At 40.4% G+C, this 20,431-nt stretch overlaps 1 protein-coding gene and 1 pseudogene across 1 annotated transcript; both read right to left on the minus strand.

Moving 5' to 3' along the window:
• Positions 1-369: 369 nt before the first annotated feature.
• LOC125253769 (histone H1-like) lies at positions 370-1,116 on the minus strand. Its single transcript, XM_048167877.1, has one exon. It carries the CDS (start codon positions 1,045-1,047, stop codon positions 427-429), a length of 621 nt encoding a protein of 206 aa, XP_048023834.1. The 5' UTR covers positions 1,048-1,116; the 3' UTR covers positions 370-426.
• Positions 1,117-5,990: 4,874 nt separating this feature from the next.
• LOC125253767 lies at positions 5,991-11,482 on the minus strand (annotated as a pseudogene).
• Positions 11,483-20,431: the final 8,949 nt, after the last annotated feature.

Consider the following 20,431-nt stretch of genomic DNA (forward strand, 5'->3'; position numbering starts at 1 on the left):
TTTAAACAAGTTTTTCAAATAATTCACATCAATATTAATATGCTGCTGGGGTTTGACACACACTAACATGGAATATGGATATTATACGCTGTTTCTGCCAAAAGTGCTTCACTTTCACACTATATTTTGTGCTCATTGACCTTCTGAAACTACAGAATTATGTTCATATTGCAATACTGGAGTTTTATCACTTCATATTGTTGTTTGTAATAATTTCTTCTATATATAATAATGGTTCACTGAAATTAAGTGATATAGTGAAAACTACATATAAATATTTTATATTATTAACAACAGTTTTCAAAAATTTCATCTTAACTATTTCCTTTGAACATTTACAAGAAATGATTAAATACAGGAGTTTTGCTCTTTACTCAGAGTTAGTGGGTGGCTCTTAAAAGAGCCGTTGAGGAACAAACTAGATTTTTACTTCTTTTTGGGAGCTGCCTTTTTAGGCTTGGCGGCTTTAGGCTTTGCCGCCTTAGGTTTAGCCGCCTTGGCCTTTTTGGGGCTCTTGGCTGCTTTCTTAGCGGCTGCTGGCTTCTTCGCCTTCTTGGGGCTCTTCGTGGCCTTCTTAGCGGCTGTGGCGGCGGGTTTCTTGGCCTTCTTGGGCGATTTCTTCGCGGCGGGCTTCTTTGCCGCGGCGCTCTTGGGCTTCTTGGCCGCAGCGGGTTTCTTGGCCGCGGGCTTCTTGGCTTTAGGAGCCGCTTTCTTGGCCGGCTTCTTCTTGGTCTCGGCTTGCTGCTTGTTGAGCTTGAATGAGCCCGAGGCGCCGGTCCCTTTGACCTGCACCAGGGTGCCTTTAGTCACCATGCTCTTGATGGCGATCTTGACGCGGGAGTTGTTCTTCTCCACGTCGTAGCCGCTGGCAGCGAGAGCTTTCTTCAGGGCGGCGAGGGACACGCCGCTCCTCTCCTTGGACGCGCTCACAGTTTTGACGATGAGCTCACCGACGCCTGGACCTGCTTTCTTGGCTTTCGCAGCGGACTTCTTCTTGGGCGCTTTGGCCGGGGCGGCAGCAGCCGGGGCTGGGGCGGTTTCTGCCATCTCTCTCTGATCGGATCGAGTCTCTCAAACGCTGTCTGCTTTCAGCAATGAATAGCGCTCGCGCGGCGCTGCGCTCTTAAACAACACATGAGAACCTCGTAGACTCAACCTGGGGTGCGTTTCCCAAAGCGAACTATGGTCGTAAGTTCCGTCGTTACCAATAGAGTTCAATGGGACTTACGACCATAGTTCACCAACGATGCTTTCGGGAAACGCACCCCTGCCCAGCTCTGTGTCTGTGCGCGTCCACGAGCCGCTCGCGCGTGTGTTTTCTTCTCTCACATTTGGGGCGAAACTGGAGCAGTAAAATAGTTTGTCACAGTCGAAACAAAGCGAGCAGCAAGCAGAGGTTCTGAGCTTTCATTAGAGACTAAAATACGGCGAGAGGAAATGTTTGTTTTGCCTCCGTCAGATCAAATCCGAGGCGAGCATCAGTCACGGGGAAAAGCCGCGTGTGAATCTGCTGGATATTTGAAGTGATAAAGTTGCTGAAAGCCTGAACGCTCCTCTGTGTGTTCAGCAAACAGTCTGAAAGAGACTTGAATGAAATCAGCATCAGTGAGGGGCGAGAGGAGGCTTTCATACAGCTGCTGTTTTGGGCGCTTGAAGCACATGAACATCATCCGGAGTCTGTCTGTGACTCTCATCACCCTCATCTTCACCTTCATCTGTACTTATAATAATAATACACTGATTCTTGAGATAAGGTCCAAAACATGTTTTAGATGTTAGTTTTTATGATTTAATAATATATTATTATCTGATTTATTTGTAGACAAAGGTCTCAGCTAATGAACTATGTAAAGAACTACCGCCCTGCAGATTTCAGCTCCAACCTGAATCAAACACCTGAACCAGCAGATCATGGGGTTTAAGGCTGCTTGATAGACAGGTGTGTTGGAGCAGGTTTGGACACCCCTGATGTAAAGCAATAGGTTTTTATAAAAAATGTTTCTCTCTCTCTCTCTCTCTCTCTCTCTCTCTCTCTCTCTCTCTCTCTAAAAATGTACATTTATTCACTTCATAACTTAACACATTACCAAATAAAGCATGCTATTTCAATTTGATTCATCCAACAACAGTGTAAAGTCTTCAATTATGTAATAATGGTATTCAGTAAAGTAGATAAGTGATAAAAATACATTCGCTACATTTTTTCTTGTTCTTTACACTTTTCTTTTTTCTTTACACTATGAACAATCCAGTTAGTAAATTCCTTAATTCAATACCCTGCTTTTTAATATTAAACATAAACAATGTTCTTAGGTAAATCAGACATAGTATCATGTAGTTCAGTTGATGTTTTAATAATTGAACTCAATATATTGAAAAAAAAAAAATCAAAATTAACAGAAACCTTCAAGGTCTGACTGAGAAACTGATTGACAAGACAATAAATTAACTAATTTTTAAACTTATATTTAAGTTAATTAAATAATTAATTTGTGTGTGTGTGTGTGTGTGTGTGTGCTGTGTATAATTATATATATAGCCCAGCTGCAGAGCCAGAGATGCTGAACTCATTAGACCTAGCATCTTCTGAAATGCAACGCTCTGAGTGGCAGAGAAGCCTTATTAAAACATGCCAGTGCATTGATTCAGCTGCATACTGAGTCCGTCATTCACTTCAAGTATCCAATCAGCAATGCTTGATCAACTGGACCACAGTTCAGAATCTTTTTTTTTTTTTTTTTGTCATAACGTCTCCCCTTTACTCTCTCTGTCTCTCTCCCCTATTCAGTGTGGGAAGCTGCTGGACATGAAGTCCATGAAAGTGTCCCGGACCAGAGCCAAGGAAGGTGCATGAAACATGTCCCGCAATCAGGCAAAAATCTTTGACAACAGTGTCCTGCTGGTAATAAACTTTTTGTCATTTTTAAAAGATGTTTCACATTCTTATATTTTGGATGGAAAAGAGTGGTTTTGCCTCAGTAAACATAGTTTTACTGTAGTTAAAGCACAGTAACACAACACTTGCCATGCGTTAAATAACCCTAACCCTTCAGAGGTTCAGCCCTTCACAGGTAATGTTGAACATATTTAGTTATGACTGAGTTGCTTTAATGAATGTCCTTATTTTATGCATTATTAATTTTCCTTACAGTTTTTCTCGATTGCTTAAACACATTTCTTGAAACTATGCCTCATATTCTCAAAACAGTAAACACAAATCCTCACCCAATTCCTCAAACATCCTATTTTCAGGTCAAAATGAAGCTCTACACTCAAAACCATTCAATCTTGCTGAAAAACCACACTTTGCCCTCAGACATCACACACAAGCCTTCTCCTCCTCTTCCTTCTCCTCCTCCTCCTCTTCCTCCTCCTCCTCCTCCTCCTCCTCCTCCTCGACCTATTCCTTCATTTCTGTGTGGATCCATTGTTCCAAAACTCAATGATCTGATTCGGGCCCTTTTATCTACTGCAGGATCTGATTGATGTGTGTTCAATTTTTACTCTTAGTGTTTTAACCCTTGTTTGAACATGTCTGCAGTTACATTTTGTACAACATTTGATGTTTCTTAAACTTTGTTTACATACCCCATGTCCCCATCAGTAACAACTTAAGTGGCAACCTCCCCCAGTCTCTCGTGAAGCCAGTACGGAAGTGACTTAAACTGCGATTCATCGACTGGCCGCTAGGGACAGGCTCCAAAAGAGAGCAGAATCTCATTGAGTCCCATGTTAAATTGGCCAAGTTTATAGCAGAAAAAAACATGTTTACAAGTTGGTTCAAATTGTGGTTTTGGTCTATACTGCTATTTTTGCCCTTCATGACAACTCTGAGCGGGGTGAATTTTTTTTATAACTTATCCGTTTAAATTATATTAAGCCTTAAAGTTCTGCATAATTAAGGGCGTGGTCACTTGAGTGACAGGTAGATTGTGCTGCTGTCTGTGAGCCGTCATGTTACCTCAGCTGCCGCTGAATTTGGCATCTCAGCCGTATTTGTGCTCGATTATTTTATACAATTATAAAATATGGCTTGCTGCATAATATTCGAGACTGATGTGTGTCTGTGTAGATGTGCATGCATGGGGAAGATAAACAACACACGTTGTTGGATTGTTTCATTGGCTGAAAGTTTTGTTTGTGAGATTTACTTCAATGACAATACCAGGAGGATATCAAAATCTGACAGCACTGCTTGGATATTATAACTAAAACTACTGCACTATTTTGAAAAAATATACTTTGGACACGGGCTCATTTGTTTGTTAGATACGATCGTATACAGTTTTACAACATAAACGCTGCTCAGATTGCATTATTTCTTGAAGAACGATGACAGAGAGCAGATCATTCAGAAGAAATGTGATGCAAACGATGGACAAAATATAAATCTTTCATGGACAAAAAGTACTGTTTTTTTGTTTTGCAATGGACACTCATATTTTGCCACAGATTGGATTCTTCTCGCGATCTCTATTTCATTATAAAGGTATGAAGTCCCATTTGATTTTCCATGTTGTTATTTGCACAACCCAACACTACTGGTGTTGGAGCATCTATATCTTAAAAAAAAACACAGTAGATTGACAGTAAACCTTTAGAACTTTCTGATGATAAAACTTATCTTCATTAATAGATGATAGATAGATAGCTCCTTTGCTGCTAACATGGTCATGTTGAGCTAGGCGGGCGTGGTTTCAGCAACCAGTCACATCAGCTCAAACCACCTCCCCGCCTCTTTGCCCATTTTCAGTTATCCGGGAGTGACGTGCTGTGACGCGCTGCTAAGAAGGCAGCGGCCTCATTTTCGCTTCAAAACTGCTGTTCAGAACTCTATGGGTGACGCCACGGACGCTACATCCATATTTTTTACTGTCTATGGTAACAACACCCAACAAAGTGTCATGTTGAAGTAATAATAATTGAAACAATTTATAAAATCAGCAAAATCAAATGACGTTGGAATTATAACATACTTAATTAAAACTGTCTTAATGTATATTAAAGAACAATAGTAATTAAACGTGGGGTCAATAGACATTTTATTGTTTTACAGCTAAAATGGAAGAGCAACAATGCAAAGAAAATCAGTCACAGGCACAGCATGCCAGTCAACCCAGTCCTGTTGGGGATGAGGAATGAATTTGGCCATCATGTGCCTGAACAGAAAAGACAGAAAAATGAAAAGTTTCCATTGCTATGTCTGTATTCAAGCAATGTACAGTAGTCAACATTTGAAGTGGATCAAAAAAAGTTCATCAAAGTTGTCCTAAAGAACTAAGTTTGATCCACTTCAAATGTTGACTACTATATTATGTTTTATTAACGTAGTTCAGGAGGAACAAGTCAAATAAGCTACCCAATCATTACGTCATCTTAATGATTACGTCATCTCAACCAGCTGTCAACAATCTGTAATCAACGTATATCTACCCAATCGGCATGAGTTCAGGCCTGTATATAATCACAGTCAAAATTCACCCAAGGATCCTCGACAGTTTCCAGAATCCCTCCACCACCCCGTCTCCTCACACTCTCTGGGTTACTTCATATAATGGCGTGCTGTCTCCCCGGACAGCACGGCAAATACGTTTACCAATTTATTTACCTGACTTATTTGTAAGTGTGAACTCGTGAACTAGGAAGTCAAACCGGACGTTCAAATGACAATGGATACAGCTGTGTAGAATAAAGGTAAAATATATGAAAAATAAAGAATTCTTTTTTTAAAAATGAAGCATTAAGACATGTTAAACTGCACCCAATAAACAAGCCTAGAAAAAACAAACAAAAAACAAACAAACAAACAAAAAAAAAACTGTGAACCACCCCTTTAAATGCAACTTTAAAACTTTGTAGAAAACCGTTCCTGCATTGTTGCATTCATGGATTCTTTTGCAACAGCACTGAAAGAGATCTTTGTTCACATGTGCCTTGGCATATATTATGTTTAGGCTTTCAGCTACCACTCATACTGCTTGAGTCCATTTAAATCATTGTGTCTTTTATTGACAGCGGATAGGAGGAAAGAATATCTGAACACACTGAAGCAGATCAGAAACGTCTGTTAGCTAATTTCCCTCAAAACATATAGTATATACAGTACAGTTGAAAACACCCCAAACACCTGCTATGTGCCAATTCACTTCAACTCAATTATCTTTTCTACTGTACTTGTCAAAATATTTCTTCATTCAGTAATGCTTAAGTTATATAATTCATTTCTGCATAATATTTCAATCATGTCACAAACAACTTCCTAAATCTCAGCATTCTTCTTCAGGAAGTACAGTATCATAAGAATGTTCTGTCTTCGATCAGGCTCACTGATTTATCGATCAACATGTCTTTGTTTTCAGCAAACTTGTAGCCGAACAGAGTCATGGTGGGGCCGCATGCTTTCTGCACCAGCTGAACCAGTTTGAAGGGAATGCTGAACCTCCATTTCTCCACCTGTTCAGAGGAATTTCTCTGGGTGGAAAAAACTTCACTGACTTTCTTAGATGCCTGAGTGTTTTTTAGGATCCACTCTTCCACCGTTGTGGTGAAGGGAATGCCTATAAAGCTGTACATCTCTGCAGCTTTGCGCATGGGGAATCGTGCGATGTCCTCATAACGCACTAGCATGTAGCCGTCCGCGAAGCCATGGTGGCTGCTCGAGTCCGATCTCAGCAGACATGCGGATGTTGTCGCAGTTTTCTTTGAGTTTTCTCACTTCAACCTCATCCACTGGAAGGTCTTCGTCCACGGCCCACTTCTTCCAGATCTTGTACTCTCTGGAGAAGGCAACCATTCGTGAGGCGAGAACGGCGCGAGGGTCCCTGACCAGCTGGATGAACTTCATGTCGAGTCTAGGATCTTCGGCCAGCGACCGTAGCGTCTCTAGCTGCTGGACACGGACGGACTTAATCGCATGATGTTTCTTCTGCATGCAGGACTGAGAGGCCAGCGTCAGGTTGAGCGGCCCGCAGCGCCGCTCTATGCACTGGAATTGCTCAAACGCTTTTCTAACAAGCGGCGTGCAGACGGATTCTTCACACAGCGACTGGCTAGAATAACGGCGGAAGAGCGCAGCAGTCACATGATCCTTCGGCGGGGGTTTGATAAAGATCTCCAGCAGGGAAAAGTCACAGAGGAACAGCTGATGCAGAACGTCTCGATACACTGGTTCAGCGACTGTGGCGTTCGTCCCGTCCATCTTGACTGATAACATTAGCGCCACATGCCGCAGCGGCTCAAACAGGTAAAACATATTGGATCCCTGCTGGTTAAAAAATTCACCAACGAAAGAAGAGCCTGAGCGAGTCGTAGCCAGCAGAAGGACGTGTTTCCGTCCTCCAGCTGCAGATGCAGGCGAGACACTCTGCTGGATGGACCTTGGCAAGTTTACCAGCTTTTCAGACACCCTGAAGATGACATCAGAAATTGTTCACAGTTACAGGTACGATAGTTGCCATTAGTGCTAAATGGTCAGTTCACCAGAAAATTATCATGGTAACACTTTACAATACTGGTGCACTAATATGCATTAATTCATGCTTAACTAATGCACAGATAATCATGCGTTAATGTATGACTCATGAAGAACTAAATCCATTAATTAATAATTACTGCATCAGCAACTAATAAAGAGTCTATATGATTAATATATTAAGTAATATATGAATTGTTATTAATTAAATGTGTCATAATGTATTAATTCCTTAATAACATATTTTATTAACTAAAAGTGCAAATTAATGTGTTAATTACCACAATGGGTTGAAGCCATGTACTTCAACTTTCAGTTGTCTGCTTTAATTAATCAGTAGCTAATGATTTGAAAATGCATCATTATGTTATGACTTTACTCGTTGAGGCACATGACTATTAACTAATTGTTAAGTAATATGTAATTAAAGAGTTTTGACAGTTGCACATGCAGTGAGGGTAATGACAGAGAATGTGTTTGAAGGATGCACACACATATCAGCACACCAGAATCTGAACTACTGACCACTGTTACACTGTGTTTAAACTGGACATGACCATTATCGAATAATGTGACAAACCATTGCAAGTCCATTTGTCCTTCATAACAGAAGCAGCATTTTGTTGTGTCATGTAGCGTCGCCCCGCGTCTAGTGTAGCATCACTATTACTGATTATAATAGGTTCTATTCTCTTTGTCCGGTCTTGACACAGTGTTACGAAATAGCAGTGCCCGGCCACATGTTCTCAGTGTTCCACCTTTGAATCCTTGACCTCAAGCTTAACCTGACATATTCCTGTGCCATGAACAACAAGACTCTGGATGCAGCAGTTCATCTGATACAGTGGAGTCCCGGTTGTAGATGGTTGGAAATTTAAATTCCCTGGCTTAGTGTAGATGTCAAAAACCATAATGACATATTACTTTAACAATTAGTTAATAGTCATGTGCATCAACAAGTAAAGTTATAACATAATGATACAATTTGAAAATCATTAGCTAATGATTAATTATAAGCAAACACCTGGAAGTTGAAGTACATGGCTTCAACCCATTGTGGTAATTAACCACAGCACGCTTCAGCACGCTTTACTCCAACGATTGCAAAGGGAGCTTTCTTTGATTGCTTTTCTTTATGTAATTTAATCACCGTTAAATAACAGATTATTTTCATCCTACTAAGAGAAACAATGCAAGTTGACGTTTAGTCTGTTGAGTCCAGGCACTGCACAATATTTTGTAATCCTCAACGGCATGTTTATTGCTTGGTAGCTTGATCTGGTTTAGTACCACGCAGGCCTATGTTACTTAGGCTACCTATTCTATTGCATGTCATGCGCGAATCGGTGGGTGGGGCTAAACAGGCAGTGATGAAGTAGGGGTTGATCTTCTTCTGCGGAGGCGGTGCTTGCTGCCCTTTGACGTCATAGATCCCACTTTGAAAATCCTGTCGTTTGCTGGGTCTGGTGTCAATAAAAGGTTGTCGGTGTGGCCGAGGCTACGTCTGTACGCATTTCCCCCGTTCGCTCTGCTCCCGGGAGTTCTGGAGAAAGTACGCCAGGAAGGGGTCAGTCTAATATTGGTAGCCCCGTACTGGCCAACCAGGATATGGTTTTCAGACCTAATGTTCACTCTTAGACGGCTCCCCAATGGAGCTTCCTCTCAGGCAGGACCTCCTGTCTCAAGCGGGCGGCACAATAATTCATCCACGCCCAGAACTTATGGAAGCTGTGGGCCTGGTCCTCTGAGGGGGCTAGGATCATAGATGCTGGTCTCCCAACTGAGGTTGTGGAGACCATTCATCATCCAAGTGGATGCTGCACACTGGTGGTGGATGAGGAGAGACCCCTGATATGATTGGAAAGTGCTTTGTGTGTACAGTAGTACATATGAAAGCGCTATATAAATGCCTCATTCATTCATTCATTCATTCTTCACTCCAGAGCTCCCTCCATGAGGAAGCTGTATGCATATAAATGGAAATTGTTCTCTACTTGGTGTAGACAATGTAATACAGGACCCTGTCCATTCTTCTATCAGCCTTGTGCTACAATTTCTCCAAGAAAGATTCTCGGATGGTTTATCTCCTTCAACCTTGAAGGTCTACGTTGCGGATATTTCAGCCTATCATGCTCCTCTGGGGGGTTCCTCGGTGGGTCGAGACCCCCTCGTTATACTCTTCCTCCGTGGTACCCTGAGGTTGAGGCCTTCAGTGCGTACAAGAACTCTGGCCTGGGACTTGGCCGTGGTACTGGAAGGGTTAGCTGAGGCTCCCTTCGAAACCACTAGAGGAAGTTTCAGAGAAATTCCTCACCCTAAAGACTATATTCTTGTTTGCTATTTCATCTCTTAAAAGGATAGGAGATCTTCAAGCACTTTCAGTTGCTCCCTCGTGTCTGGAATTCACACCTGGAATGGTCAAGGCGTTCCTACACACTAGACCAGGCTACGTGCCTAAGGTTCCCAACAACATCCCAGGCCCTATTGTACTTCAGGCCTTCTATCTTCCTCCATTTGAAACTCCGGATCAGGAAAAAAACTCAATCTGATCTGCCCAGTGAGGACTTTGGATGCATATGTCCACAGAGCTGCCCTGTGGCATAAAACAGATCAGTTATTTGTATGTTACGGGTCTCCTAAGAAAGGAGGCCCAGCGTCCAAGCAGAGGATGAGCAAGTGGGTTGGTTGAGGCTATCTCACTTGCATATGAAGTGGCCGGTCAGCCATCTTCCACTAGCTGTCCGCGCCCATTCTTACCAGGGGTATGGTGGCCTCAAAGGCCTTGATGGCAGGAGTTTCCATCAATGATATATGTGATGCAGCTGGATGGTCATACCAGCACACATTCATTAGGTTTTATAACCTGGACGTATGCTCCACTCCAGGGGTCGTCGGTTCTGTCTACAAGATAACAGACAGGTACTTGGTTCTACGGCGTTGTTGGGACAGCGTTCCCATAACGTCATATGACGTAGCGTCGACAGTTCCCATGAAAGGGAACGTCTCGGATTACTTGTGTAACCCTGGTTCCCTGAATAGGGAACGAGACGCTACGTCGCATTGCCGTATCCCCGGCATACCTGTGAGCGTCTTGCTTCAGCCATAATCCAGCAAGTTAGCGTTCTTTTGTTCTGGGTATGCTTTATAGTTTCCTGGTCCGTGACGTCACCCGCCTCTGACGTCGCATCTTATCATTGGTTAGATACAAGAGTGCTTCACGACGCAATCATGAAGAGGGTTCCCATAACGTCATATGATGTAGCGTCTCGTTCCCTGTTTAGGGAACCAGGGTTACACAAGTAACCCGTGACGTTTTCAGCTCTGAAACTTACAGGATATTCTTATAGTATGATGACCTCTTGTATGTCAAAAGCTCAAGGAAAATTTGATTTCTCAGTTCATCACCCCTTTAATATCTTATCTTTTCTCAAAGAAGCAATTTCTCCAGCAATAGAAACTGAAAAATGAATGACAACATTTGATTTTAAAGTGTTCTCTGACTGTTATTCACACGTACATTAAAATAAATAGAAGAGGAGCGTGAGAGAAGTACCTACTTTGAAATAATGTTGTTTTCCTTTTCAACGATGACCAGAGCCACAATAAAGATGACAGAAATGCTATATTTAATGTTCATTTTTGTGTGTGATTGTGTTCAGCAGGTGTTTCACTCTCAGATCATTTCTTCATCTTTTCCCCCCGATTTGACTGTAAAATAAAACACAAAGCTCATGAGTTACTGTAGGTAATTAATTTAAAGGGGACATCGGATGCCAATTTTCCACAAGTTTGTATGATTCTCATGAAAAGTCTATAAACATACTTTGATTAAAATTTCTCAATGGTTGTGTAAAAAACACCCTTTTTACCTTGTCAAAAACAGCTCTGTTCACAGCGAGCCGTTTCGGTGCATGTCCCTTTAAATGATAATGATGCTACTGTTCACCCCACCCCTATCTTCCGTGGGCGGGCTGTAAACACTAATTTGATAGTGAACTCACATTCTTATTTATACCAGTATATAAATGCTCAAAAACAAATAAAATACATTTGAAAATTACTTGTTAGTCATTAACTAACACCTTTATAAATCCTTATTGTAGTGTTACCATGTTATCTTTACATAAAATGTACAGTTTGTAATTAATGAAAAATTTTGCATGCTCAAAGTTTAGTGTGACTGCAGCTTAGCTGTTTTAAAAAAAAAAAATTGTCCGTATTACTGTAAACTGCTGAAGGAGAGGTAGAGAATGGATGTTGGGATGAAAGGATGTAACTTGAAAGGGGTTTCTGAGCCAAAATGAGAACATAGAGAAGAAAAGAATGATGAAATTATTAAAGAAAGACTGGAAGTAGGGAGTGGTGGTGGAAATACAGCTTGGATGTGATGGATCCAAAATGGTTTATATTCATTTATGCATGTTCATTTATTCATATTCTATGTACTCACTTATCATTAATCATTTTTAATCTTTTTATCATCATTTATTGGTTATGAATTTTAATGTTACTTATGATTTCAAGTATTCATATCATCTTACTCGGGTTACTCACATATAATCACTTATATTCAAGAATAACCATATATTTACTTCATATTATGCTCTTTTGTTGTTTTGATCTCTATTGTGTTATTTTACCTGTTGAACTGTAAGACTTTGATGTTCCAAGTGAACTTTAAGTTTCTGGGTAAAAGAGGGTTTGTTATCTTTGTGGTTGAGTTGGGTTCCTGCCAAAATTTTACCAAAGCGTAAAAGTTCTAGAATGGATCACATGATGTACTTTTTCTGCAATAATATTTTGTATCTTTGTATTCAAATGAAAGGGAATTTTTCGTCAAATGTTAACTTGTTATTGTATTGTTCCGAAGAAGGTGTTACCCCACCCATTTAGATACTATTTTGGGGTGTTTATGCCCTGTTTGATAATGTCAATTGTCACGAGATCACAAAATTATCCAATGACTGTCAGAATAGCAGGAAATCATCAAATGTCATGAATTTCTTTAAAAACTCCGAGCCATGGAAAGGTTCATTTTGACCTTTCTTACTCATCCAAAACAAGACCCCCGAATGTGATGTAAGTTTTTCCCATCTTGGGGTATAAAACTTGGCTCATTCTCTCGATTGGTACCTCTTTCCTGCTATCTTGATTGCATCTTGCTGTCTCGTTGGCGCCATTTCTAATGATTTTCTTGCAAATTACTATACTCAGATTTCAGGATGTTCTGATCATAAATGTTCGATTTCAGATTTTAACTTTTATCTTTTGGTTTTATTAAACATTTTCATTATTGATTGGAATTTGCGTGTGAGGTTAATTTTAATTGGACATGAATAAATAATTTTCTACAACGTCATCACGGCCTGGACTTCATTTTCTCAAGAATTTGCATCAGATGCCACTAGGGGGAGCTGGAGCAGCCTGAAGTGAAGCTGTTGTGGAGGAGAATGTCTCATGACGTCACGGGTGGTGGAGAGTGGCAAGCTTGCAGTTGTCGGAAGCGCTGGCGGCTTTTTTTGACTTAAGTTTGGGTGGATTCTGCATATATTTGGAATAATCTTGTTATCTGAATGATTGAAGTGGATAACTTTGCTTTTAAAGTGCATTGAAGTTGAGCCACGGTCCCGTTCCTGATGTTGTCCTCGGATCCGCTAGACACGCTGCGTCCTCGGGAGTGCCAAGAGAATTCAGGCTACGTCCACACGAAGCCGGAGCTTACCCTAAACCGATATTTTTTTTTCCTCGTCTCAAAAAATATCTGCGTCCACACGAAACCACTGAAACGACTCAAAACAATGTAGTATACATGCCAGACCATTACGTGGCGCTGTAATTCTGCCGCAGAAATGCACTTAAAGCAGCGAAGAAGACTTGGAGCATGCGCATAAACCTTGCGCGCTGAATACAAACTTTAGCAAAGCTTAGAAATAACACTTTATTTTGTTTCAGTAGCTTCTGCAGCATGAATGCAAGCATGTAGAGTCTGCTATTGCTGTTGTTGGTGCTGTTTTGTGGTGTTAGCGTGTCTGACTAGGGGTCGACACGTGGGGTGATGACATCATCGTTTCAGAAAATATACGGATTGCCCCGTCCACACGACAACGCCAAGCCGGCGTTTTCAAATTTTTCCACTCTGGGACCCGGTTTCAAAAAATACCGGTTTCACCTTTCGAAAACGCCGGATCCGTGTGGACGAAACGCCTATCCGATAAAAAATTTGTGCGGTTTCACTGAAACGCGTCTCCGTGTGGACGGGGCCTCAGTGGCTGGCGAGGAGAATGAGGAAGCCGGTTTCTGCCAGTGGTGTAGTCTAGTTTTTTGTAGTGAGTATACTGTGATTTTTCCCTTCCAGCCTCATTCAGCGACACCCCATAAGCACCACCACACTCACTAATGTATATAGTGTTTATCTGATCTAGGCTACATGTAATTGAGAGTCATTTGATGGAAAAAAACAAAACAGTACAATCCAGATGTTACGTAATGTGGTATAGAAACTCTCACGATGAAGGAAGAATAACTTGGAAGGCAGAATTTAATCACAAAACACTCAGGAACCATGCAGGAACAACACAGAAGAAAACCACAAGATACTGTAAATGAGAACTGACAGAGACTGAGGGAGAACACAGGGTATATATACACATGGCAAACAAAGATGAGTAAATAACAAGACACACCTGACATGGAGGACTCTAATCAAACTGTTACTAGGAAGACAAACAGGCAGGGAACAGAGGGTGAATAAACTAATCAACAAACTAGAAGATTAACAAAGAAACTCTAAGATCTGAAAAGAGAAACAGATGACAAAACAAACTCAAAACATGAACAAATAAACCAAACATGTGACAGTACCCTCCCCCTCCCAGAAGGTGTGTCCTCATCTGAGGAGTGGGAAGGTGGGTGCCCTGTAGACTGACAAGGGGCATCTTGTGTAGAACAGGAAGCCTCCAGGGTGGTACTGGTGGTACAGGGATCCAGGGTGGAGCTGGCACCTCAGAGGAGCCACCCAGGGCGGCGCTGGTTCAGGAGGCCAGGCCGGAGCCAGCAGTTCAGGAAGCCATGGCGGAGTCATCTCAGAACTGAACTTGATAACTGGAGTCATATCTGGGCTCCAGGACATCACTCCATACTCCACCAGAATACCCAGAGGTACAAGTGTTGCAGCCAGTTCCGCTGAAGGTTCAGACGTGACGGCCATCTTGACTGAGGGCTCAGATGTTGTAGCCATTTAGGCTGAAGGTTCAGGCGTGGCAGCCATCTTTGCTGAAGGTTCAGGTGCTGCGGCCATTTTGGCTGAGGGCTCAGACTCGGCGGCCCTCAGCCAAGTCTGAAGCTGTGTCTGAAACCGCTCCCTATCCACTATATAGTCCACTATATCGGGTGTCGGCCATTTTGTAGTGGTGTCTGAATTCTGAGTGAACGACTTCATTCCCTACATTCGTTCACTACTTTATACCCACAATTCTCTCTGATTTCGAGTGTACATTCCATGTACACTTGCTGAAGCACTATTTCCCAAAATCCAATTTTTTAACCTTTTTTTTTTTTTTTCTTTTTAATCACTACTTGAATAAAACCTACTAAAATGTAGGGGGACATTATTATATAGATGAATTAAAAAAAATGAAATTATATTAATAAAAAATATTATTTTTATTATTAAAATATTATGTAGGCATTAAATCAATTTAATGTGTTTTACTAACAGCAATGTGTTTTAATAATTTGTGGCACTGTTAACTCATTAAACTTTAAAAGATGATAATTTAGTGGATGATTTAAAAAAATTCGTTAATCATAGGTAGCGTATTCAAATCATAACGGTCGCCTGAGGGCGCTCAAAGACCACGTCATCTGTGAGCGTGAGAGTTTCTAACAACTTTATTAAAAAGGATAAATACATGAAATTGTGTACACTTGTTAATGTCTTTATTTTTGTTTGCAGTATTTTATAGTATTAAATGATTATGAACACATTAAGCATGCCAAAAAATAACAAACTGCCGTGCAAACTGCCATCGTTAATCTTGCAGAGACGGCGAGCTTGAGCGGGGAGTTCTTTGGCGTGAGTGAGCAGGAGTAAGTATTCTGATTAATTATTTTGTACAGTATTTTAAAATGTAACGCCAGTACGCCATATTAAGTTAATGCATACTATTGCCTGCGAGCTTCTCCTCCTGTCTGTACGGTAATTTCTCTACTGTGCGACAGAGAGTCGAGTGGTTATGACGCAATCGTTAGCCTATTTTTACAAAAACTGTTTCTACGGGGCCATAATGTAACATAGAAGGTAATGGAGCCCTTTATACATTGTCGTGTATCTTTAGAAATAAATAATGGACAAATGGAGTCTTTAAACGCCTCAGATGTAAAGTTATTCGCTGTCAAAGTGACGCCAAAATGAATGGGAGTCAATGGGGATGCTAACGCAAGTGAAGTTCTGCTACAAGATGGCGGCACGCGGCCGACTTCAACTTCCGGTCGACTTCCTTGGGCACTGTGAGAATCTTGAATGGCGGCCATCTTGGGACGAAACTCTGGAATGGTTGCCTGCGGGTTAGCGTGAGATGTGGCCTGCATTTTCACTTGGCTGAGAATTGGGATGGTCTTGGGAGCTGTAGACAGAGGAAGGGAGGCGGACTTCAGTGCTGTTGGAAACCCAGTTTTGGATATGCAGGAACGCAGGAGAGCAGGAATGGACGGATCCATTGGAGCGGTATGTGGAGGGCACTGGTGTGGGGTGAGCTGGCGAGGCCAAGTGTGTTTCAGAGGGGGCAAGATGAGCAAGACGCTAATTTTCTTTACACAGCAAAATCTCCAGAGTTAAATCAACTCTGCTCAGAGTACATATGAAGAGTTCAGATGCAAAACCCTCTAAATCCATCAGACTTCTTTTCTTTAAAATGAGCATTTTTTACCAGGCTTTTACGATCAAGTTCAGGAGTTTAATTTTAAAGGTAATGATAAGGTTATTATCTAGTGAATAAAATAACTTTTTTTTCAAAAATGTCACTCTAGAAAATTGATTGGTTTTTAACGAGTTAGATTTTCTTTTGCGTCAAAACCAGCTAAATCCACTTGTGCTTTTTTTGCAAAAACCTCTAAATCCACCTATTTGGGACAAGACATGGTAAATAGTTGAAAAATCACTAAAGATGCAACTAAAAACCCTGAAAAAGATGAGAGAACTTATCACTTAACAACTAAACAGTAAACAAACCTCTTTACACAGGGATCTAACAAGTCTCTTCTATTCAGCCTCCAGTTTTTGCCTCCTCCGTTTATATGGCACAGCTTCCATATGAGACAGAAGAATAGCATCTTGTTTGACTTTGTCTTTGTTGAAATAGAGCTGTTGTTTGATGTATAATAAATCCGATTCCTTCAAAGTAACGGCACTGCACGAAGAACTGTTATGAGTGCATGATACAATTGCGACCAAGCCATTTCCACTGTAGGCTATTTTGCCTTATGACAGTTTTGAGGTAAATAACGTTTTCTTCTGCCATTCAATATTAGTAGGACAGGCTGATCCATTTCATCGTACTCCATCTTTTATTTTAAAAATCTCAATCTGAATCTGACTCTCTGAAAAAATCTCCTCAGCGCGTCGCTATATTGAAACTGCTCGGAATCATATGATTCGATTCGCGCCTTCTGATTGGTTCTCGGAATATAGCGGCTTTTGCTGCCAAAGGGAAGTGGCGTCTAGAGGCTTTTGCCAACAAACCGACATTTCTGAATGGGCTGACGCTGCGATTTAGAGGATTTGAAGCACGTGATTTGTTGAACGTGTACTACGTGCCGTAAGCATTCGTTCAATGTCATTATCTCATTTTTGACAGAGGTGGCGTTTAGCGGCTTTTGCATCTGAACTTTTCATATGGTCCCTCTCTAAATATTGTTAAAATAACACTAAAGCAGAGTTAAAGTTAATGAGATAAGTAGCTATTAATTGAGTGATGATTGTGCATTAGTGATTAACACCTGCTGTTAACAATCACTGAAGAAAAGAGAAACACAAGAACTACAACTGACTTCAGTCACAGCCATATCAATTGCTTAATTATCTCATTAACTTTAACTCTGCTTCAGTGTTACTTTAACACTATTTAGAGAGGGACCATATGAGCAGAGTTGATTTAACTCTGGGGATTTTACTGTGTAACTTCTTCTACTTCAAAATTTGAACCATTTAAATAGAGAACAAGATTTATCGACTCGACTAAAGAGAAATAACAAACTGGCTCGCTGTAACGAATAGTATCCTCATCCAGTCCCATCAAAAAACACACACTGAGGGAGGCGTCAGGCCAGCTCACCTGATGGGAAAGCTTGAGAAAATCCTCTACATACCTCTCCATAGACGGTCTTCAGCCAAGATCATCCTTTTTTTTTCTTTTAGGTCTGTTCTTCTGTTAAGTAAAGTGGTATAGAAACTAGTAATGTGTTGTTTGCGAACAAGCCGGCTCTAAGAGCCGAATCTTTGTAGCAAACAAGAAGAGCCGACAGGAGTTGGCTCTAGAGCCGAATCTTGTAATCTGCATGCAGAGGCGGGACTTTATTTGAATAGGCACACCATGCAGCCAATCACATGGGAGGACAGACTAGGATCATATCCATTATGTGAAAAGGAGGAAGGGGGACACACGCTCCGAAGATAGCGAGTGTAGTGGTACAGGCCAGGTACACAGAGTGACAGAGGAGAGGTGTGGGAGCCGGATTTAAATTCAAGCGCATCGGAAGAAAGTGAGGAACTGAGTGAAAACCGAAAAAGAAGCAGCATCTGCCTGCATTTATTTGCCTTATATGTCTTTATTTATTTGATATGTTTGCTGTGGTTCTGTGTTCAATTGATCAATTTAAGTTTTATTAAAATGTTAAATAATAATAACTGTGTATTTTTTTGTAATGAACAAAATGCCTAAAAAATTGAATAACTATTTTATATCATAAATAAAATTGAATAGGATGTAATTGAAATATTGGATGGAAATTAACAAAACAAACTGCTATATTTACTAAATGTGAATTTAATGTAATATTGAACTATCAATTATCAAAATGTTGCATTTACTTGTTTACACTGTATTTACTCCAGGAGTACTTTACAATGGATATAATAAAACCAAAGTTATAAGAAAGCAACTGTACCATAGGCGTAATTTGCGGGTGGGACGGGTGGGACACACATGTCCCCACCACTTTTTGAATCATCTCGCGGCATCTCGCGGATATCTAATACAAAAGAAACACCTCTAGTTGATTATCAATTAGAGTTAATAATAGGCGATCTGGCGCTGGGATGTGTTGTTTTTTAAATCTTGTTGAGTGCTCATTGTCGCTGTTATCAGAGGCGCAACAGTGTTCTCTTGGCGCTCGTGCACACTGCTTAACTGTTGCAGAGACTCTCTATTCGTTACGTCGAATCACAAAACAAAATACACATAAACGTGTCCCTGCTCTTGATATACAATCACTCACGAACATCTTTGGTTTTAATGAAAAAAAAAATCATACATGGTTGGATTCGAACCCAGAATCTCTTGCACGCTAAACGAAAATTTTGCCTCCAGTCCATCAGGACAATCTATTGTGAGCAGCGGATCCATGTGTTTATTAACTAATATACATATTCTCGAGACATATTGTATTATAGCAGATGTAAGGAAGAAACTATCATATTAATTTTAATATCATATTATTATTATTGTAATAATACAATTGTAATAATACAATTGCAATACACCCAATCCCCCCCAACCCCCCCCCCCCCCCAACACACACACACACACACACATTCCTGTCCCACCCACTTTTTAAAACAAAGTTACGCCACTGAACTGTACACTACACACATTTTAATTAAACATTTATTTGCCAAGTAAACAGAAAAGCCTAAAATCAATCTATTAAACATTTCATTCATTTTAATATTCAAGTAGATTGCATGTAAAATAAGAGCATGTGGAATAGCCTTAATGACTAATCCTTACTTTGGTTCCAGGTGCATACCAGCCATATGCAGTCACACTCAATGTTAAAGCATAAAAAAATAAATAAATGCAATTTTAACTGCAACACTTACATGAACATTAAAGGGTTTAGTTCACCCAAGTATGAAAATGTTGTCATAATACTCTCACCCTCAAGTTGTTCTAAACCTGTGCGAGTTTCTTTCTTTTATTGAATACAAAAGAAGATATTTGGAAGAATGTTGGTAACCAGACAGTTGATGGACCCCGTTGACTTCTGTGGTATGAAAATAACAATAATAATAATAATACTATGAAAAGTCAATGGGTGTCACACAACAGAAGGATGCAGACAGGTAAGTTGTATAAAACACGTTTTTTTTAGGCTTTGTGTGTCTTATATTGCCTGACTCACAATGACTTTTGATGCAGAGCTATGCATAGTTTCGGGTCATAAAAAGTCTCATCAGATGGTGTCCATGGTAACCAAGTCCATTGGGGTCTATTGGTGGATGGTTCTGCAGACCCCAGAGTGAGTTTTAAAGATTACTTGTTAAATATGACAAATAATTGTGTCTGATTTGTCTCAGTCGTTACAATATATATATATATATACTTTGTTAGATTTGCAATGTTAATAACTGTAGAAACGCATCATCACAGTCTGTTAAAAGTCAAATTATATATATATATTTGTGTATGAGTGAATTGTCTTACCATCAGCTGTTGTTCAATAGCAGTTACAGCAGTGCAGTCTTTTACTGAGTGAAATATCACACCCTTTTATGTCATGAACCTGTTACACCTGAAGTGCTTGTTGTCTTTTGAGAAGTCAATTACTTACAAAGAGAGTGAAGTTTATATTTGATCTTTATATCATTTGACAAATCTATTGGTGCATTATGGATGACAGTATGATACTGATGATACTACCAGAAATGTTACTAGCTAAGAACAACATGCTAGCAGAAGATGA

This window comes from Megalobrama amblycephala, linkage group LG19, assembly GCF_018812025.1.
Source record: "Megalobrama amblycephala isolate DHTTF-2021 linkage group LG19, ASM1881202v1, whole genome shotgun sequence".
Lineage (NCBI taxonomy): Eukaryota > Metazoa > Chordata > Actinopteri > Cypriniformes > Xenocyprididae > Megalobrama > Megalobrama amblycephala.